Raw genomic sequence first — 22,457 nt, forward strand, 5'->3', positions numbered from 1 at the left:
GCTCATTTATCTAATAGTGGAATTTTTTTAAAGACTATTTTAAATGTGCTTATATATACCTAGTGTTTTCTTTGTCATATTACAAATTCCTACTTTCTTTAGACCATTTATCTGCTTATTTGCAGTATCAGAAATAAATAGAGTAAGGAAAAAGAAGGTGAAATTTAAAGCAGTCAGCTTTATCTGGTCTTCGAGTTTCTTAGGCTTGATTTTTGTGCCAAGCAGATGCATGTCTCATACTTTCCTTTCCTTTCTGTTTCTAGGAGGGCTGCTGGCCTGCTGCTGTGCTGCTGAACAGTATGCAGTCGTTTCGGGAGCAAAGCAGTTACCACGGAAACCAGCAGAGCTACCCACAGGAGGTACACAGCTCATCCCGAATAGAAGAGTTCAGCCCTCGTCAGGCCCAGATGTTCCAGAATTTTGGGGGAGCAGGTGGTGGCAGTGGTGGCAGTGGCAGCAACAGTAGTGGACGACGAGGAACAGCAGCTGCTGCTGCAGCAATGGCTAGCGAGACCTCAGGCCATCAAGGCTACCAGGGTTTCAGAAAAGAAGCTGGAGATTTTTACTACATGGCAGGCAACAAAGACACAGTGGCAGCAGGAACCCCACAGCCTCCTCAGCGAAGGCCTTCTGGGCCTGTGCAGAGCTATGGACCTCCCCAGGGGAGCAGCTTTGGCAGTCAGTATGGGAGTGAGGGTCATGTGAGCCAATTTCAAGCACAGCACTCTGCCCTTGGTAGTGTGTCTCATTATCAGCAGGATTACACCGGGCCTTTCTCTCCTGGGAGTGCTCAGTATCAACAGCAGGCCTCCAGCCAACAGCAGCAGCAGCAGCAGCAACAACAGCAACAGCAAGTACAGCAGTTGAGACAACAGCTTTACCAGTCCCACCAGCCTTTGCCACAAGCTACTGGACAGTCAACCTCTGGCTCATCCCATCTACAGCCAATGCAGCGCCCCTCAACTCTGCCATCTTCTGCTGCTTATCAATTAAGAGTAGGTCAGTTTGGCCAACACTACCAGTCTTCTGCTTCTTCCTCTTCCACCTCCTCCTTTCCTTCACCACAGCGTTTTAGTCAGTCTGGACAAAGCTATGATGGCAGTTACAGTGTAAATGCTGGATCTCAGTATGAAGGGCATAATGTGGGTTCTAATGCACAGGCTTATGGGGCGCAATCAAATTATAGCTATCAACCTCAGTCTATGAAAAATTTTGAACAGGCAAAGATTCCACCAGGATCCCAGCAGGGGCAGCAGCAGCAACAGCAGCAGCCACAACCTCAGCAGCAGCAGCAGCAGCAGCAGCAGCAGCAGCAGCAGCAACAACAACAGCAGCAGCAGCAACAGCAGCAACAACAGCAGCAGCAGCAACATCCCCCCCAGCATGTGATGCAGTACACCAATGCTGCCACCAAGCTGCCCCTGCAAAGCCAGGTGGGGCAGTACAACCAGCCTGAGGTTCCTGTGAGGTCCCCTATGCAGTTTCACCAGAACTTCAGCCCTATTTCTAACCCTTCTCCAGCTGCTTCTGTGGTTCAGTCTCCAAGCTGTAGCTCTACCCCTTCTCCTCTCATGCAGAGTGGCGAGAATCTCCAGTGTGGACAAGGCAATGTGCCCATGGGTTCCAGAAACCGAATTTTACAGCTAATGCCCCAACTCAGTCCAACCCCATCAATGATGCCCAGTCCTAATTCCCATGCTGCAGGATTCAAAGGGTTTGGATTAGAAGGGGTGCCAGAAAAGCGGCTGACGGATCCTGGGTTGAGTAGTTTGAGTGCTCTGAGTACTCAAGTGGCCAATCTTCCTAATACTGTGCAGCACATGTTACTTTCTGATGCCTTGACACCTCAGAAGAAGACTTCTAAGAGGCCCTCATCATCATCTAAGAAAGCAGATAGCTGTACAAACTCAGAGGGTTCCTCACAACCTGAAGAACAACTGAAGTCCCCTATGGCAGAATCATTAGATGGAGGCTGCTCCAGTAGTTCAGAAGACCAAGGTGAGAGAGTGAGGCAACTAAGTGGCCAGAGCACTAGCTCTGATACCACCTACAAGTGTGGAACTTCAGAGAAAGCTGGCTCCTCACCCACACAAGGTGCTCAGAATGAGGCCCCTAGGCTCAGTACCAGTCCTGCAACTAGGGAAGAAGCTGCCTCTCCAGGTGCTAAGGACACATCACTGTCATCTGAGGGGAACACAAAAGTCAACGAGAAGACAGTTGGGGTGATTGTCTCTCGGGAAGCCATGACAGGTCGGGTAGAAAAATCTGGTGGACAAGATAAAGGCTCCCAGGAGGAGGATCCTGCCACCGGTCAGAGACCACCTAGCAATAGTGGTATAAAGGAAGTCAGCCACACATCACTTCCACAGCCAGATCCTCCAGGAGGAGGGAGCAAAGGAAACAAGAATGGTGATAGCTCTAATCACAATGGAGAGGGGAATGGCCAGAGCAGCCACTCTGCAGTAGGCCCAAGTTTCACAGGCAGGACTGAGCCTAGCAAATCTCCTGGAAGTTTGCGCTATAGTTACAAAGAGAGTTTTGGGTCAGCTGTATCACGAAATGTCAGTGGCTTTCCTCAATATCCTTCAGGACAAGAAAAGGGAGATTTTGTCAGCCATGGGGAGCGAAAGGGTAGAAATGAGAAGTTCCCAAGTCTTCTACAGGAAGTGCTTCAGGGTTACCACCATCATCCTGACAGAAGGTATCCTAGAAGCGCTCAGGAACATCAAGGGATGGCTAGTGGCCTGGAAGGAACTGCAAGGCCCAACATTTTAGTCAGCCAAACCAATGAATTAGCCAGCCGAGGCCTTCTGAACAAGAGTATTGGATCCCTGTTAGAAAATCCCCACTGGGGACCATGGGAAAGGAAGTCAGGCAGCACAGCTCCTGAAATGAAACAGATCAATTTGTCTGACTATCCCATTCCCAGAAAATTTGAGATAGAACCTCCATCATCAGCCCATGAGCCTGGGGGCTCCCTTTCTGAAAGGCGGTCAGTGATCTGTGATATTTCCCCACTAAGACAGATTGTCAGGGACCCAGGGGCTCACTCATTGGGACACATGGGTGCTGATGCCAGAATTGGGAGGAATGAACGTCTCAACCCAAGTTTAGGTCCATCAGTCATTCTTCCTGGTGGGTTGGTGTCCATGGAAGCAAAACTGAAATCCCAGAGTGGACAGATAAAAGAGGAAGACTTTGAACAATCAAAATCTCAAGCTAGTTTCAACAAGAAATCTGGAGAGCATTGCCATCCTACCAGCATCAAACATGAGACTTATCGTGGCAATGCCAGCCCTGCAACAGCAGCACACGATTCCATTTCAGACTATGGCCCACAAGACAGCAGGCCCACACCAATGCGGCGGGTCCCCGGTAGAGTTGGTAGCCGGGAAACTATGAGGGGTCGGTCCTCTTCTCAGTATCATGACTTTGCAGAAAAATTGAAGATGTCTCCAGGCAGGAGCAGAGGCCCAGGGGGAGACCCTCATCACATGAACCCACATATGACCTATTCAGAGAGGGCCAACAGGAGTTCTCTACATGCTCCTTTTTCTCCAAACTCAGAAAGCCTGGCCTCTGCTTACCACACAAACACCAGGGCTCATGCTTATGGGGACCCTAATACTGGTTTGAATTCCCAGCTACATTATAAGAGACAGATGTACCAACAGCAACAAGAGGAGTATAAAGATTGGGCCAGCAGTTCTGCTCAGGGAGTTATTGCTGCTGCACAGCATAGACAGGAAGGACCACGGAAGAGCCCACGGCAGCAGCAGTTCCTTGACAGAGTACGGAGCCCCTTGAAAAATGACAAAGATGGTATGATGTATGGCCCACCAGTAGGTACGTACCATGACCCAAGCACTCAGGAAGCTGGGCGCTGTCTCATGTCTAGTGATGGTCTGCCTACCAAAGGCATGGAATTGAAGCACAGCTCTCAGAAGTTACAAGAGTCTTGTTGGGATCTTTCTCGACAGACTTCTCCAGCCAAAAGCAGTGGTCCTCCAGGAATGTCTAATCAAAAACGGTATGGGCCACCTCATGAGACAGATGGACATGGACTAGCTGAGTCCACACAGTCATCCAAACCTAGTAATGTAATGTTACGGCTTCCGGGTCAAGAGGATCATTCTTCTCAAAATCCCTTAATTATGCGACGACGAGTCCGTTCTTTTATCTCCCCTATTCCCAGTAAGAGACAGTCACAAGATGTAAAAAACAGTAACACCGATGACAAAGGGCGCCTCCTCCATCCATCAAAAGAAGGTGCCGATAAAGCATACAATTCCTACACCCATCTTTCTCATAGTCAGGATATCAAGGCTATCCCTAAGAGAGATGCCTCCAAGGACCTTCCAAACCCAGACAATAGAAACTGTCCTGCTGTTACCCTCACAAGCCCTGCTAAGACCAAAATACTCCCCCCACGGAAGGGACGGGGATTGAAATTGGAAGCTATAGTTCAGAAGATCACATCTCCAAATATTAGGAGGAGTGCATCCACAAACAGTGCTGAGGCTGGAGGAGACACAGTCACACTGGATGATATACTGTCTCTGAAGAGTGGTCCTCCTGAAGGTGGGACTGTGGCCACTCAAGAGGCTGAGATGGAGATGAGAAAAGGTGAAGTGATAGCTGACCTAGTCAGTGCAACGAGCCAGGAATCAAACGTTGAAAAGCCTCTTCCAGGGCCTTCCGAGGAGTGGCGTGGCAGTGGGGATGACAAAGTCAAGACAGAGGCACATGTAGAAACAGTTCCTACTGGAAAGGAACCCTCTGGTACTATGACATCCACAGCTTCACAGAAGCCTAGTGGTAACCAAGGGAGACCGGATGGCTCTCTGGGTGGGGCAGCACCACTAATCTTTTCTGACTCAAAGAATGTAGCTCCAGTGGGCATATTGACCCCTGAGGCAAACCCCAAGTCCGAAGAGAAGGAGAATGATGCAGTCATGATTTCACCCAAACAAGAAAGTTTCCCACCAAAAGGGTATTTCCCATCAGGAAAGAAAAAGGGGAGACCCATTGGTAGTGTGAATAAGCAAAAGAAGCAGCAGCAGCAGCCACCTCCACCTCCTCAACCCCCTCAGATACCAGAAGGTTCTGCAGATGGAGAGCCAAAGCCAAAAAAGCAGAGGCAGAGGAGGGAGAGAAGAAAGCCTGGGGCCCAGCCAAGGAAGCGGAAAACCAAACAAGCAGTTCCCATTGTAGAACCTCAAGAACCAGAGATTAAACTAAAGTATGCTACCCAGCCACTAGATAAAACTGATGCCAAGAACAAGTCTTTTTTCCCTTACATCCATGTAGTAAATAAGTGTGAACTTGGAGCTGTTTGTACAATCATTAATGCTGAAGAAGAAGAACAGACCAAATTGGTGAGGAACCGGAAGGGTCAGAGATCTCTGACCCCTCCCCCCAGCAGCACAGAAAGCAAGGTGCTCCCAGCTTCATCCTTTATGCTGCAGGGGCCTGTGGTAACAGAATCTTCTGTTATGGGGCACCTGGTTTGTTGTCTCTGTGGCAAGTGGGCCAGTTACCGGAACATGGGTGACCTCTTTGGACCCTTTTATCCCCAAGATTATGCAGCCACTCTTCCGAAGAATCCACCTCCTAAAAGGTCCACAGAAATGCAGAACAAGGTCAAGGTTCGGCACAAAAGCGCTTCTAATGGTTCTAAAACTGACACTGAGGAGGAAGAGGAGCAGCAGCAGCAGAAGGAGCAGAGGAGCCTGGCTGCTCATCCTAGGTTCAAGCGGCGCCACCGCTCAGAAGACTGTGGTGGAGGCCCTCGGTCCCTGTCCAGGGGACTCCCTTGTAAAAAAGCAGCCGCTGAGAGCAGCAGCGAAAAGACTGTTTTGGACACAAAGCCCTCTGTTTCTACCACTTCAGAAGGTGGTCCTGAGCTGGAGTTACAAATCCCTGAACTACCTCTTGACAGCAACGAATTTTGGGTCCACGAGGGTTGTATTCTCTGGGCCAATGGAATCTACCTGGTCTGTGGCAGGCTCTATGGCCTGCAGGAAGCGCTGGAAATCGCCAGAGAGATGGTGAGTAAGAGAAACCCTGTTACCAGCCTATGTTCTGGTTACTTCACTTTGGCTCTGTGTCTTATACCTTAGTCTTCATTCTTACACAGTACAAGTTCTTTCCTTGACCCAAATGATAAAGAGAAAATCAAGTGTTTTTGGAAGTGTACCTTATATTTTCACTATAGATTGCAAAGTCTGTGTGTGTGTGTGTGTGTGTGTGTGTGTCTGTGTGTATGTGTGTATGTGTGTATAAAGCTTTAGGAAACACGGGTCGCTGTTTACCCCTTCTCAACCTTGATTTTTGCTTGTTAGAGGGGTCATTCACTTTCAGCAGTGCAATGTTCGTAAGTACTTCAGCTAGTTTCTGAGTAGTATATTATTACCATTTAATTTGTTAATTTTTATGAATCACTTTTCAATGTATGGTACTCACAAATTATACTATGGTTATATTTCCTTTTTTTTTTTTATTTCCTAGAACTTTTCATTGCTCCAGGTTTTGTTTTTGATCATTGTTTACTTTTTTTGATTTGGTGCAAGGGCTTACTATGTAGTTACTCTTTGAGGACTAGAGATCTAGCTCTTTGGGAGCATATGCAAAACCCCAATTTCTGTCTCAACAATGAAAAAAGGTCACTCTTTGGAAAGTGCTTGACACATCCAACACTTCAAAGGAAATGTGGTTTTAAAGAAAATCTGTCACCAGCACTGGTGTTTGCCTTCATAATGTGTCTTCACACATGGCCTCAGTAAAGATGTGCTCCTCTTAGAGTGTGCACTCAGGAGTCTGTAGCTCCTTGTGTTCTCAGCAGCTCATTCAAAGAGTCTCTAGAACTTAATCTTTTTATTTATTTATGTATTTATTTTATGTGTATGAGTGTTCTATCTGCATTTATACCTGCCAGAAGAGGGAATCAGTTCACATTATAGATGGTTGTGAGCCACCGTGTGGTTGCTGGGAATTGAACTCATGACATTTGGAAGAGCAGACAGTGCTCTTAACCACTGAGCCATCTCTCCGGCCCAAACTTAATCTTTTTAATAGAACAGTTTGCATATGGGATAAGCAGTTTTCTTCTTGGGTTTGTTCTTGTACAGAAACTTAGGTTTGGAAGGGACCAGAGTATGATTTTCAGGTGCAGTAATGATCTGTACTTGAGGAAATTGCACTGGTCAACTTGTCCACCCTCAGAAATTACATTCTTCAAACAGAAGGAAAGGTGTGAAATTCTGCCTTGTATGTTAAGTAAAACCATTGAAGGGCTGGGACTAGATCCGTCAGCAGAGAGCTTACCTGGCTTGTACCAGACCCAGAAATTAGCCCGCAGGCAAACAAATCATTAATATTCTTGTGAGTTGGCAGATTTTGAGAGTGACTGCCAAAGGATAAATAGAGCCTGGTAATGAAGTTGTTTTTAACTTGGTTTTATTCTTTGCAGTAGTGGGAATTAAACCAGGGACTCATGCATGCTACACAAGTACTCTACCATTGAGCTATAACGCTAGCCCATAAGGACTTATTTATTTTGTTTTCTGAGAGACAATCTCTACATAGGCCTGGTACAGGTAGGTCTCAAACTCGCAGAATCTACACCTGCCTCTGTCTCTGCCTCCCCAGTGCTAGGATTAAGTAAACTTTTTTCAATGTGTTAGCATTATAATGGAGACCCAAACTAATTAAGAGTGTGTGGTAGATTCATGGACTAATTAAGGGCAAACATTTTCTAGTCCCCTTCTTCCTCAGTTAATGAAATGTGAACTAGGGGGCGCACTGTGCATGAAGGTAATCCTAATGGCTCTCAGTTTATGGACAGTTCCAAAGCCCTAGAGAGATTCTAAACATAGGGACTTTGTGGCCTGGTTTGTGCATCATGAAGACTCAAGGGAGCAGCAAGTAGAGCAGTTAGAATGAATGAGCACAGTAGCTGATGCCTTCTGAGTATGAAGCAGAAAAGGAACTCAGAAGGGATGGCCTGGAAAAATGTTTTAGGGTTTATAGTGGGCAGATTTTTTTTTTTACTAATAGGGCAGCTAAAAGTAAGTGAAGGGGTCCAGGGAACATCTGCTAAGGTTCCAGCTTAGCCAGCATGTGGTTAGAGTAGGGGGGAAGGTGCATGGAAAGACATCACTAATGGAAAAGAGGAGAAAAGTGTACAGTTGGTGTGTTGTGGACAGAAGAAAAAACTAGATATGGAAGCAGTTCAACTCAAAATACATCTTATAATCAGCAGTAGGCTTTAGTATGGTGTTTTTAAATAAGAATTATTTCTTACTTAGTTTTCCAAATAAAAGTAAAAATAGTAAACTTTAAAATTTAAGTTTTTTGGAAGAAGAAGTGCCATTGTCACTCCTGGAAAGGTCAGAGAACAACTTTTAGGAGTAGGTTTTTTGTTTTTGTCTTTTTGTTTGTTTGTTTTTATTTGTTTTGTTTTAAACACATGAGTTCCAGGATTTGAACTCAGGTCATCAGGCTTGGCTGTAAGTGCCTTCATCTCACTGAGCCATCTCACTAGCACCAATACAGTAAACTTTTAAATCCAGGTCGAAAGTGAAATGGGAAATCATAACATCTGTTTAGCAAAGAGCTTAAGTTATTATTATAATTATCTCAAATTACAGTTGGAGGAGGGGGTAGGAAGGGCAACTTAATGTTTTCCAGCTGAGACTGGTGTCACATACTCAGCAATTGGGAGGAGGATCAGGAGTTCAAGGCCATCCTTGGCTACATGATAAACATTCTCAAACAAAAGTATGACTGGTTTTTTGATTGATTGTTTGTTTGTTTTTAATAGCTTTCTCAAGATAGCTCACAGTATAGTATTAGGAAACTACAATTGTATTTAGTTGGGGTGAAAACTGAGGTGAAACAATCATTTTACTAGCCAAAAGACCCCTCTCTCGCTCTCTCTCTTTTGCATAGTAGTAACCAATTCCCAGAGATCCTAGAATGCAGCTTAAGGCCTTTGCAGATTGAATTGAAACTAGACAAAGTGCTTTACTGTTTGGTCAGATGTGCTTTGAAGTGGAATTGATGCTATGGATGCATGCTTTCTTTGCGGGCCTGGCATACTTCCAATTATAGGAAATGGAAGGAGAGCTAGAGAAATGGAAAAGAGAAGACAGGATTGCTTCTGATGCAGTGATGGTCAAGGGTCACATTACTCTGATTCATGACATAAGCCAGGTCTGGTAGAGTTACGTAAGCTGTATGTATACACTTAGAATCTGATGCTTAATTTAAAAATGTTGGCACATACTGGCAAGAAATGAATAAGGAAAACTTAAGAACAACCTCATAGTTTGTGCAGGTGTACAAATTTTCAACCCAAATTGGATCTCAAAAGATAAAGATCCTTTGGATAGAAGTGGTACCCACCATTCTACTAGCATCTCATCCCTCTTACATGTGTTGCTAAAAGAGCAAAGAAGTAGATGCTAGTAGAAGGAAATGCTTTCTATGTAACTATAGAAGGAAATACTATTAGTGTAACAAGTCTCAGGCATGGCCCATTGTGGCCGAATCTGTGGAGGTGTCTGGGCATTTTGAGACTTTGAAAACTCTGAAATCTTGATTCAGATGTAAGGCCCCTGTTTTGAGTAAAAGTTCCTCAACTTGTACAAAACTATTTTAATATGCTTCAGCCAGGTAATCGTTAGAAGCAATATGATAATTGCTAGATGGTTCCTTTTGTTGAATTCAGTATAATTTCTAGGTGAAGAAATAAAAATATATCAATATTCTGAAAAGGCAAGCCCTCAAAAAATGAAATGTTTGTTTTCTGGTTTGACACTTTGCACCTCCCTTTTCAGAAAGCAGGGTTTATGTTTTGGTTAAGTTGGAAGCCAGCCACTTCCATTGATCTTCTTGTCTCCATCCTCTTTGCCACTGGGGCATTTATGGGGCTCACCCACTTTGTTATGTGGTTGCTGGGATCTAAACTCCACTCTGCTGAGCTATCTCTCCAGCATTCGAGGTGATCTTCCTGAATCCTAGCACGGAACACTTATTTCATCCACCCAGCATTTAAATCAGTGTCAGGAATAAATCAGGTCAAATAAGTGAAATGAAGCCATGTGATGAAGACCAAGTAGTTGCTTTAGACTGGGACCAGGTAAAGGTTTTCTGAGAATCTGAGAGGAAAATGATAAAAAGAGTCGGCCTTGGGATCAGAGAATACTTCAGGTAGAAGAACTGACTGGCACAGTGGGCCACCGGGAGGGATGAAGCTTGGTGGGGTTAGGAAATGTAAATGGCTTTGGTGCAGAGGAGGTGGTTGATAAAAGAGCACAGTATGGTTGGAAAGGAAGGAAAGAACTAATGCATCCGACCTTGAGGACCAGAGTGGAAACAAGTTCACCTGCATGCAGCACCACTCCTTAAGACAGCAAGTCCTGGAGTAGGAACAGTTGGTAAGGAAACAAGGATTTATATCTTGTCTCTGTTAATTAGATCTAACATACTTCTTATTTATAAGTTAAGTGTAAAAACTCCAGTTCAAGTGTTTCTAATGCATGGTTTCCTAAGTTTTTCAGCCAAGTGGCACTGTAGCTTAGCTTAGTCAGCACCTGTGTAAATGCTGTGAAGCCATGGTTCCCTGGATGCTGTGAGTTCGTGTAAGCACCAAGAAGGTCACCTGAATTGGATAGAGTGAGTGGGAAAGGCCTCAGGCCTGAATGAACTGCCTAGAGTCCTACTGCATTTAGGCCTGCTGCCATTCGAGTGACTTGCGTAGATAGAAGGTTGTCAGCATACGTCAAGAGCCACAGCTCTGCTTTCCCAGGCTCTTCCACTGTGACCTCAGAAGCTTGTGATCCACCAAGAACATGTTTTTCACTTTTAATCTTACCAGCCTCTTTTGGCTTTCTCAATGTCACTGCCTCCCTTGCCTACATGCATGAGTCTCAGGCAGAAGCAAAGTCTTCAGGAATTAGCCTGTGGACCATACCCTCTTCAGGGGACAGTGTCCTTCACTGTGGCGCCTTAGACCAGATCACGAGTAGTGAGCATGTTGCATTAGCAGCCATGTCATTTCCTCTCTCCCTCCTCCCCTTCCTGTGGTTGTTGATTGGTATCTTTGTGAAGTTGCTAAGCTTAAGGTCCTGGCAAGGCTAGACTTCAGCCATGCTGCAGACGCCTTTCTTATCAAACACTTTCAGTAATGGAATCTTGGTGACTCTGGCATTCTGTCTTCCCAGACCTATATTATTCTCACCCTTTAGAGAAAAGGGGAAGGGAACTATTTAGGTAAATATGGACAAGAACTTGCTGGTCAATTTTAGAAGACCATGTTCAAGCCTTTCTAGATTAGGTGTAGAAAACTTCAGAAACTGTGTAGACATATACAGAAGTACCCTGTGATACTTCCCATCAGTAAACACCAAGTGTGATCCTCAGCTCCTTGAATTTGGATCTCTTCATTGGTATATTTTTAATTTTGACAGTTTGGCTATTTTCATCCTCTACTGTTTTTTTTTTTTTTTTTTAAATCCCATTTATAAAAGAAAACTTATACTATGGCACCATCTTATTAATGCTGCCCAGGGCCAGAAGGAGGGAGCACAAAGGCCCTGGAATTTACTAACAGTCTTTGAAGACACTAGAGGAATTTGTTAGCAGTTAGTGATTACAGAACTTTAGAGACTTAAGAATAGCCTTCATTCATACATTCTTCTAGGAATTGATTTCTTAGAAAATGATAATACCTTATAGCTTCTCACCCTATGCCTTATCCTGAGAAATAGTGCAAGAACTTTTGAGTTGTTGGGTGAATGAGCTGTGTCTCGACAGTTACTAGAAAATAAAAAAATTGAATGTAGGAGACAGGCACGTTGAGATGTACTTGTAATCCCAGTACTTAGACTGAAGCAAAAGATATGGTGAGTGCCAGGCTAGCCTGAGCTACCTCATGGGTTCCAGGCCAGCCTGGGCTACAAGTAAAGTCTGTCTTAAAAACAAAACAAACGGAGTGGCTCGATAAAAATGCTTGCTATGCAGCATAGTATGAAGACATGAGTTTGGATACTTAGCACTGCATAAAAAGCAGCAGAGTACGCCTATAATCCCAATGCTGGGGACAGAAACAGGCTGACCTCAGAGGGTGGCTGGTCAGCCAGTCCAGCAGAACTAGTGAGCTCCAGATTCAGTGAGAGACTTCGTCTTTAAAAATAAGATGGAGAGGGCTAGGGAGATGGCTCAGTGGTTTAAAGTACTGGTGTTCTTTCAGAGGGACCCACATTTGATCCCCACAAGGCTGCTCACCAGTATCTGTAACTCTATTCTCTGGATCAGATGCCCACCCCAAACTTCCCTGCTCCCCCCCCCAAAAAAAAAAGATGGAGAAAAAGACACCGCATGTTGGCTCAATATATATATGTTTGTGCAAACAAACAGACATGCACCACACATACAAATAAAAGAAAGAAACAAAAACAAAAAATGGCAGTAGGAGAGAAACATTTAATCATTCAGAGTTTCTAATTTTGCCATGTTACTTGGAAGTTTCTGTTTTCTTTACCTATTGAAGTACTCTTGGCCTCTCACTGGCTCTCTTCCTCTTGAGGGAAACAGAGTGAAGTGAAGTGGATAGAACTGTAATCATTACCGTTGTTGCTGAGCAGGCTCCCAGTGTTGTATCCTTAGTCTGCGTTTGGACAGGGTAGCTACAAGTGACAAGCTCATACTTTGAGAAAAACTGAGGTGTCATTTTAGAGAACTCGGTATTGGTGAGTTGGTCACAGACCTAAACACCATACCGCTCTTGAAGATCTGGACCAAACTTTGCCAGTACAAGTTACCAGGAACAAGAATACCTGTGGGAGTCAGAATGACCTGAAATGTGCTTAATGGGACTTTTTCCAAGGCCTGGCTAGGAGGCTGGAGGCGGTTATTAACCTTGGGTTGTGGAAACCATGCTCTGTGGGCAGTTTTCACTGGCAGTAGCTTAAATATGATACCATTTCCATATGGTTGAGTGTCCCCCAACATTTCACTATTGAAACTTAATTCCAACTATGAAGTATAGAGAAGATGGAAGCTCATCCATATATGTTATTTAAGGGTGGGATGATTAGGTTTCAATAGGGCCTTAGGATGATTCCTCCATGATAAAATTCCTGGTAGCTTTCCAAAGCCATAAGCATAAATATGTTCCTTTCTGCTGGAACTTTACTATTCTGTGAATAGAGTAGCTTTACTTGCCGGGACCTTGACAATTAAATAAACTATCAATTTATTTAATTGATAGTTTACATAGATGAGAGTATTGGGGGAGACAGAGAGAGGCCTGGGCAAGAAACGGGAAATTAAATGCAAATATTGTGCATAGAGTTTGTAAAAAATAAAGGCCCTTAGTGTAGAAGGTTTGGACCATATTTGCAGATTTGCGTTTCAGTAGTATCTTCAGTGGTTAAAAATCTTATTAGAGGTGTCTGATTGTGGCAGATAGTATGTCAAATCATAAACATTTTTATTTGGGTGCCTCACAGATAAGCAGTGTAGTAATTGGTTTCCTGTGTATGTACACTAAGTTAGAGGTGGGCTGAGCCCTAGGGAGCAGCAGTGCTGTAAAGAGTCACTGCCCTGGTTGGTGGTTTCAGTCAAAGGATGACCTTTTAGCTTCACAAAGCACAAAATGTAAACATTCTTTTTATCCAGCCAGTACAATGTTTGACAATTGGTTAAAAACAAACAAGCAAACTACAACTTAGAATTGAAGGTTTTAAGCTCTATTAGTTGCATTTCTACACTTACAGAAGATGCTGTTCTCTTTCTTCATCATGCAGGTTCAGCCTTTTCTCAGGTTCGCAGAGGAAAAGTGCTAATTACTGCCTTAAGTCTAGTCCTGGCTGAGCGCTTGGAGCTGAGCCTCTTAACACAAATCCGTTTTCTTAACATGGGAAAAAAAATTTCTTAGACAAAACATTTTTAGGGAAGCTGTATGATTTTCTTCTTGGGCTGTAAAAGAAACCCTCTGATTAAAATTGTGGGTAAGAAAAAATACAAACCAATTTACAAACAAGCCAGCTAGGTAGCCCACAGAACATCACTAGTGAAGCCTGCTCTGACATGTAATAATCATAGTTCTGACAGTGTATTAGCATAAAAACATGGGTACATTGCACGAGAGAAACCTTGTGAGTAATGTTTTAATACATAGAAGGAATGGAGAATGGACTTAACTTAAATTGTTGCAAGTGGGTGCATTTTGTTTGTGAGATTGCTTTGTTTTGCTTTCTTAAATTATTGCTGATCCCGAAGATTAAAACTGCAAAGAATTGGAGTTAGGGAATTACAGGGCATTTAAAACTCACAACAAATGGCCAATACCTGTGCCTGCTATAATGACAGTTGAAGTTCAGCCCTGTGTGGGACGGAGTGACTGGGGGTTAGCCTAGTCTCTAGAAGTAGACTACTTTACAATTACCCTCCCTCTCGACCTGGTCTCCTGCTGCTGAAGTGGAAAATAAGGAAAATGACTAGAAGTACCTTTTTTTTTTTTTTCCTAAAGATTTATTTATTATGTATACAATGTTCTGCCTGCATGTGTGTCTGTACTCCAGAAGAGGGCACCAGATCTTATTACAGATGGTTGTGAGCCATCATGTAGTTGCTGGGACTTGAACTCGGGACCTCTTGGAAGAGCAGCCAGTGCTCTTAACCTCTGAGCCATCTCTCCAGGCCCATTTTAGCTTTTTATATGGAGGAGTATCGAGGAGTGCCCTATGTGGCTTTTTTTCTGGGGGTGGGGGGGGATAGGGAAGACAGGGGGTTGAGACAGGATTTCTTTGTGTAGCCTTGGCCCACCCTGGACTCGCTTTGCAGACCAGATTGGCCTCAAACTCACAGAGGCTGCATGCCTCTGCCTCCCAAGTGCTGGGCTGAAAGTTATGCACAGCCACCACCCTGCTCTATCTGGCTTTTTTTTTTTTTTTTTTAAGTTTTTCCTCTTCATTGTTATGAAGCATGTTCAGGACTTTCTGTTTTGGTTTGGATTTTTGGCCTTAACCAATGTCCTTATACAACAAGATCCCCTTCACTTCTCAGCTGGATAGTTAATCTCCATGTTACTGACCTAAAGACAAACACACCAGGCTCACAAAGCCAGAGAGGCAGGGCCAAATATTAGTCTCTGAAGAAGTGGTGCTACCATGGGGCAGTGCAGCTCCCTATCCCATGTGCTTCTGCTCCTCATTTCTGTTCTGCATCTCATCTTTTTTTTTTATGAATCATGTTTATTAATAAACTATGATTTGATTTTTATTATTTTTATTGAGACGGTCACACTTTGTGACCTAGCTATAGACCAGGCTGTCCTTGAACTCAGAAATGATCTGCCTCTGCCTCCTGAGTGGTGGGATTTAAGGCTTGTGCCACCATACCCAGCATTTCATCTGTTTTTAAACTAACTATAGTTGAGGTAGAAAACAAAAAAGGTATCAAAATGCATACACAGAAGGCATATACTGAAACAGTTGTTTAATGGAATTTTTATCTTCCTGCTTAAATCTTACCAACAAAGATTTAATTAGTTAATTTTTGAGAGAGAGTCTCATTCTGTAACATAGGCAGACCTGGAACCCACTATGCATCCTAGGCTTGTCCTCAGACTTGTGATACTCCTGCCTCAGCTTTCTTTGTAGATGTGAGCTCCCGTAGATGGCTGTAGATTTGTTTCAAAAAAAAAGTTTTAGATTATACCTTGGATTCACTTGGATGAAGCCTGCTTTCTTACAATATTCCTAATGTAGAGTCATAACTATGAGGCAACAGAAAATAATCTTTAATTCAGAACATTTAAGTATATATTCTCTGACAAGAAGACAGTTTCTATCTTTGTCTTCAGTTTCCCAGCAAGACTTGGGATTTAATTCATTCCTTACTCTCACTGAGATTTTACTTCCAAGTCCAAATTGCCCTGGTTGGTAACGGAATCTTTGGAATCTTTCTTGAGAAAGAAGCGTCCCAGCAGGCGGCAGGTATAAGCTGCCTCTTCAGGGATCCTGAAGGGATCCCCTTCCACTTTGCCCACTGACACCACCATGTACCACAGCTCACCACAGTACATCTCAGGGGTCCTGTGACCTTTGGTCTGAGGTCAGCCTTTTGTGTGCATGTCCTCCTCCCAATACCAGGACCCTCTCTCTATCCCTAACACAGCAACAGTCTTGTTGGCCCTTGTTCCCACCCTTTCGTTCACCCTGGTGTCTGTCCTCTGCACCCACATACAGGTTCTTCCACAGGGAATGTCTTCCCTCTCTAAAGTATCATCATTCCTTACTCTAGGAAGTTGTGTTTCTTTGATTTTCCTTTTGGTTTCTCTGCGTAGCCCTGGCTGTCCTGGAACTTGTCCTGTAGACCAGGCTGGCCTCAAACTCAAAAGCTCCCCCTGCCTCCTCTTCCTGAGTGCTGGGATTAAAGACATGGGCCACCACACCCTGCTGTTACCCTAGGAACGTCTAATTCACTTGTCCTATTCCGCCCAAATAACACTTCCTCAAGAGTACCGTCCTTACCACCTTAACCAGGTCACAGGCAGTACCTCCTCAAGGCCCTAAGGTACTATATACCACAGTTGATGTTTTGCTTTGCCTCCAGACCATTCTGTGAGTTTACTGTGGGCTCATGGAGTGTGCTTTTGGCTCCTTGTTTCAGCCCCTGCTCAGAAATATAAAATAAAATTTTTATTGGATAAATAAAAAGAAAAAATGATTATATTTACAAAATTGACAACTCATGAAACTTGAATAATTAGGGAAGTTTGCTGAGAATGAAAGGCCACCATCATAAGAGTTACACCCCAAAGAACATCTGCTGAGAAGGGCCAAAATCTTTTATATATATATATATATATTCCATAGACTAACTTGGATTTTGTGATTCTGTGAAAAAGCATCAGGCCCAGATGCAGGTCTAGGTGAGGGTGCATGCCTTTAATCCCAGCACTTGAGAGGCAGAGCAGGCCAGCCTGGTCTACAGAGTGAGTTTCAGGACAGCCAGAGTTACACAGAGAAACCCTGTCTCAAAAAATAAACAAACAAATCAATAAAATAGCAATAAGAAGCATCAGTATTTTTTTTTACCCCATTAGTCTTCACAACTAATACAAACACACACACACACTTTATTTTTATGTTTGTTTAGTGTGGTTATTCAAGGTTTGTAAAGCAGGAGCAACAGCAGAAAAGTTATCCTGTGTCTTAGACCTAGTAACTTCCCATTGTTTATTTGCTAAATGATAAAATCTATTTTCTAAGTTGTATGTATTATAAATATATTCTGACCTAATCAAGGTTGTAGCTAAGTTCTCCTGTCCTGGTAGATGAAGTACAGAAATTTCAGAAAGATGAAGGTATATGCATACTTTTAAAGAAAACTCTGGTTTACTTTTTTTTTTTTTTTTATCTCTTTCTCTCTACTCCACCCCATTTCCTTGGAGAGAAAGGGTTAATGGGACGTATGCAGTTCTCAAAAGGAAAAAACCCTTCTAAATGGACAGAAAACATTCTGACTTCAGTGTAAACTGAAGGTAGGCCAGACCTATAGACACAGGCAATAAGGAGGGAATTAGGGAACATGCTCTCCTTGGACCAGCAAGGAGGCCAGGAACATAACTGAGAGATGCTGTCAGAGTGGCTATACTCACTCTTGGATTTTGATCCTACTTTCTGAGTTTTGCAGTATTTCTGGAGCCAACTACACCTCACAGCTGCCACTTCCTTAGCCAAAGACACTAACTCTGGGCAGGTTTATAATGTAGCTTGAAAGGCTTTCCCCAAGGGAATACTTTCAGCTTCAGTAACATGTTTTTTGGATGTATTTCGTAGTGGCCTTGAGATAGTCTGCCTCTCTCAGGTTGGGATTATAGGCATGTGACACTGCACAGCCAGAACCACTTTTTTTTTTCCCTTTGGAAAAAAAAAATAAACAATGATACTTACTTGTTATTTCTATGTGTATTGGATGAATGTATACTGTGGCATACATGTGAAGGTCAGAAGACAACTTGGAGGAGGAGTCTGTTCTCTCCTTCCATGTGTGTCCACACCCAGAACCACTTTTTAATGGGAGGTTTTGTGGGTGTGAAATTTTCAGTTTAACAGTTTCATTCAGAGATTATGTCTGTCTTTGGGGACTTTGTTGTTCTGTGTGATTTGTTTTGTTTTTTACCTTTTTAAACAAGGTGTCTTGCTTTGTTAGTCAGGCTGGCCAAACTTGAAATTCTTCTGCTTCAGCTTTCTGAGATCAGAGATTACAAGTGTGCCACCATGCTGGGCCTTTTTTAAGGTGCTGGTTAGATTAAAACTTGTATACAGGTGGTCACTGTAGGAAGCAGATGACTTTGAAGAGTCAGGGAAGCTAAGTTGGTAGATTCCTAGTTTCCTGACCCTTTGGCCCTTGTGGCAGGAGGGTCTCCAGGAACTGCAGATGGTGCCTGAGTAGTCTAAAATGAGCAAGTAGTGCTGTGAAGCTAGGTAGAGCAGTGGCCAGGTGCCGCCGGCAGGACACTGGGGTAGCAGGTCTGCTTAACACGTAACACCCAGGCCCTGTCTGTAGAGCTGGAACTCTAACAACTCAGGTGGTTCACATTGGGCTCAGTAAGTCCTTCTCAGGTTGTCAGTGTTTTTCAACTCCTGATAATTCATTTGTTCATGTGTGTTTCAGTCCCCGTTTAAATGTCTTGAAATGAAAAAAGAGACTTTTTTTAAGTTAATAGTCAAGTATAGAATACCTGAGAGAGGAAGTCCAGTGGAAGTAGGGTATGGAATGAAGCTGTTGGGAGCCAACAGTTCTCACCAGTAAAAAGTGGAAATGCTGAGATGCATATAGCTGTCTCACTGACTTATAAAAAGGCTCTAACAAAATTGGTAGGCCCTCACAGTCTGCTTATTTTAGGCACTAGTCCATTTTTAATGGAAAAAAACAAGTTAATAAATACATAGCTTAGTTTTTCTTAATTTAATAGACTAAATTAATAGACGTACACTGTACCCAGTTTTGACATTAGGTGCCAAGAATATGACACCTGTGCAAAGATCTATTTCATGTATTTTATAAACCAAGACAACTGCATTTCTTGTAGTTTATAAGATTCTTTTACAGTGATTTTACACAACTTAATAAGGAAAGTATAGCAGATGTCCCTATTTTACAAAAGTAAGGTTGATATGTTGCCTTTTGGCCGTCAGCCTTTTTGTTCACTAGACCTGTCCTGATTTGGACCTGGATAACAGAGCAACCTTGTTTAGTCTAAAATGTCAGTTAAACCTGGAAACTTTGTCTTACGTATAGAAGTAGGCTTTAACTAGTGACTGCTAACATGACTGCTAGCTGATGTCTTGTATTTACACATTTAATAAATTCAGATTCTGAAATTGACACGTGCAGAACAGCTGTGGGACATGAGAGCAAGTGGAACATCTGTGCACCTGTTGGAGCACTAATAAATGGAAAGAACTCTGGGCTTCCTTGGCCCTCTGAGTTGGCTGTGAAGACTCAGGGTTAGGGTTCTAGGGCTGGTATGAGTATCATTCTCCAAGACAAAACACACTGTGCTCCCAGATAAGAACTTTGATAGAGAATCCTGAGGAGAGTATCTTGCTTTAAGGAAGCAAAGACTAAAACATGTACTGTGCTGACCAACACTGTAAAGCATTCTGGAAAGAAAATTATTGGGCTGAAGAGTTACATCCCATGACCGTAAAAGGGTGGTGTAATGCCCTGGATGGAGACCATGTCACACTCATGTGGCAGAAGTGCACAGTGAAGTCAGCAGCTGTTTCTGCCCTGAAGAGAGGAGGTGTGATTAAGAGAGAAGAAACTTCTTATTGGTAGCCAAAAATGAATATTTTTTTTCTACATTTTTCCAAGCATCAGCTTTTTAACTAATGAAAAGTCAACTTCATTAGTTTGCTCTAAGTTTCTAATGTGTATTCCTTGCATTCCTTCCATCGGCCTGTATTTTCAGAGGGCCTGGTCCAGGGGATGCTAGACCTCCCAGTTCAGGGTCCGGATAAATGTGACTAAATACTGTAAGCATGAACAAAAGAATGTGGTACTGAAAGCTGGAGGACACACTGGGGGCAGTGCAGTCTGCAAAGCTTGCTCAGAATTGATCAGCATCGATGCACTAATAATGCTCTGTCCCAGTTGCTGCAGTGCTCTAGGCTGCTCAAAGATGTTCATTAAGCAGCATGACTATTCAGGTCGCTGTTAGCTCTCAGAGGGAAGTGCTGTTCTGGGAGTGAAGAGTCATACAATATTCCTCCTCTGCAGCTTCCCTCAGATGAGGGTTAGACGGCTCCTAGTTGATTCAGACCCTGTAGCTTGCCACTTCAAGTCACCAAACCCTACCTCTAGACAGTGACAAGCACTTGTGAAAAGTCAGACTGCATGAATGTTTAAATCTGCCCAGAAATGAAGATATTTTGTGTTTATTTACAGGTTTCTGATGTCTAGAAATAAAAGGGTTTTATGTTTGTTTGTTTTGTCAGAGTAATTTTTACTCTTTTTCTATTAAAAGAAAATTAGGACTCCCTGAGCTCTGTCTAACGTTTGGCTGTGGGTCTCTGCATCTGTTTCCATCAGCTGCTGGGTGAAGCCTCTCAGAGGAGTTATGTTAGGCTTCTGTCTACAAGAATAGACGAATGATATTAATAGTGTCAGGGATTGGATCTCTCCCTTGGGATGGGTCTCAAGTAGGACCAGACTTTGGTTGACCATTTCCTCATCTTTGTCCCTGCACATCTTGTAGGAAGAACAAGTTTTGGGTTGAAGGTTTTGTGGGTGGGTTGATTTCTTTATCCCTCCACTGGAAGTCCTGCCTGGCTACAGGATACTCCATATCCCCTGCTGCTAGGAGTCTCAGATAGGGTAGGTAGACTTCCTGGGGCCTCCCCTATCCCAGGTCTCTGGCATATCCCCCACCTCCAGTATCCTATCTGTTCTCCCACCTGGTCCTCTCTCTCCTGCTCTTCCTACTCCTAATCCCACCCTTGTTCCCTTTCCCACCTCTTCTACCCAGTTCCCTCCCTCCACCCACCTCCAATGCCTATTTGCCTTCTGCGGGAGATTCAAGCATCCTCTTTGAGCCCTCCTTGTTACTTAGCTTCATTGGGTCTGTCAATTGTTGCATGATTATCTTGTATTTTATGCTGATATCCACTTAAGAGTACATACCATGCATGTCTTTTTGGGGTTTGATCACCTCACTCAGGATATTTCCTAGTTTCATCCATTTTCCTGCAAACAAGTTTCTGACTCTGATGCTTCCCTTTGGATCCTGTTCTCCTAACTAGGGTGCCTATCTCCTAACTAGGGTGCCTATCTGGCCTCAGTTGGGAGAGGATGTGCCTAGTTCTGCAGCAACTTAATGTGCTAGGGTGGGTTGGTACCCATGGGGTCCTCTCCCTTCTCAGGAGGAGGGGAGGGGAGCGATGGGGTGGGTGGCTGTGATCAGGATGTAAAGTGAATAAATAAATTAATTAATGGAGGAAAAAAGAAAATTAAAAATTCTCTTCCTTTATCAGTTGAAGCTGTTGTCTGAATAAAAGCACCAGAGTATGGTGGTGACATGCCTGAAATCCCAGTATTTGGAAAAGGCAGGTGGACCTTTATGAGTTTGAAAGCAGCCTGGCTTACATAGCAAGTTCCAGGCCAGCCAAAGCTACAAAAAGAAAGAGAGAGTGAGAGGAGAGAGAAGAAATACAATGCTAACATGAGCTATATGAGACCTTGACTTCAAAAGGGGGGGGGGGTGCAAAAGGAAGGAAAAAATAAGTGTCAAGATTTAAAGTCATAATGAAGCCCCACTGAGCTGTATTGTCTAGGTACTGACACTGTACTCCCTAAATCAAGGGGGACTTCAATATAAGGGAGAATGAACATAATTTTTTTCCATCAGGTAAAACAAAGAATGAAAATCTAATTGGAAATTATACTGGCTAAAGTGTAGATTTGTGTATAAAATGGGCAAATGGAGATTTTATATAGATAGGTTCTTATATTGACAGTTGGCACATGGGAGGTATGTCTTTGGAGTTTCTCATGTTTGTTTGTAGACCAGGCTGGCCGGGAATACCGAGAGTTCCGCCATGCTGCCACATGAGTGCTAGAATTAAAGGAATAGATCTGGACGTCCTTGTAGAATGTTGATGGTTGAATAAATGAAGGGAACTAAAAGGAGCATGCCAGGGTAAGGGGAGTTAGACTTGTTAGTAGAGAAAAGCTATAGTTGTAAGTTCATTGCTCCCTACCTATGTGATCTTAGCAGGCCCCACTGCTTTAGTTTCTGCTTCTTCAACTAGAAAAAAAAGAACAATGAAAACAGACCCAGTGTGCTGCCTTCAGGGATCTTGTGATGACAAAACTGACTTCATGAAAAGGAAATGAAATTGTAGTTTTTCCCATAAGGGAGAAATGTGTTACAT

The 22,457-nt window shown here is 43.4% G+C and overlaps 1 protein-coding gene across 4 annotated transcripts in view; it reads left to right on the plus strand.

The window, feature by feature from the left end:
• Tcf20 (transcription factor 20) overlaps window positions 1-22,457 on the plus strand; it is a 148,276-nt gene that overhangs the window by 106,702 nt on the left and 19,117 nt on the right. For all 4 annotated transcript variants that reach the window (XM_060388963.1, XM_021643142.2, XM_060388964.1 and 1 more), the window contains exon 2: window positions 264-6,050. In XM_060388963.1, coding sequence (XP_060244946.1) covers window positions 300-6,050 — 5,751 coding nt within the window. In that variant the 5' untranslated portion in view covers window positions 264-299. The remainder of the gene's footprint in view (window positions 1-263; window positions 6,051-22,457) is intronic.

This window comes from Meriones unguiculatus, chromosome 8 (assembly GCF_030254825.1).
Source record: "Meriones unguiculatus strain TT.TT164.6M chromosome 8, Bangor_MerUng_6.1, whole genome shotgun sequence".
NCBI classification, from domain to species: domain Eukaryota; kingdom Metazoa; phylum Chordata; class Mammalia; order Rodentia; family Muridae; genus Meriones; species Meriones unguiculatus.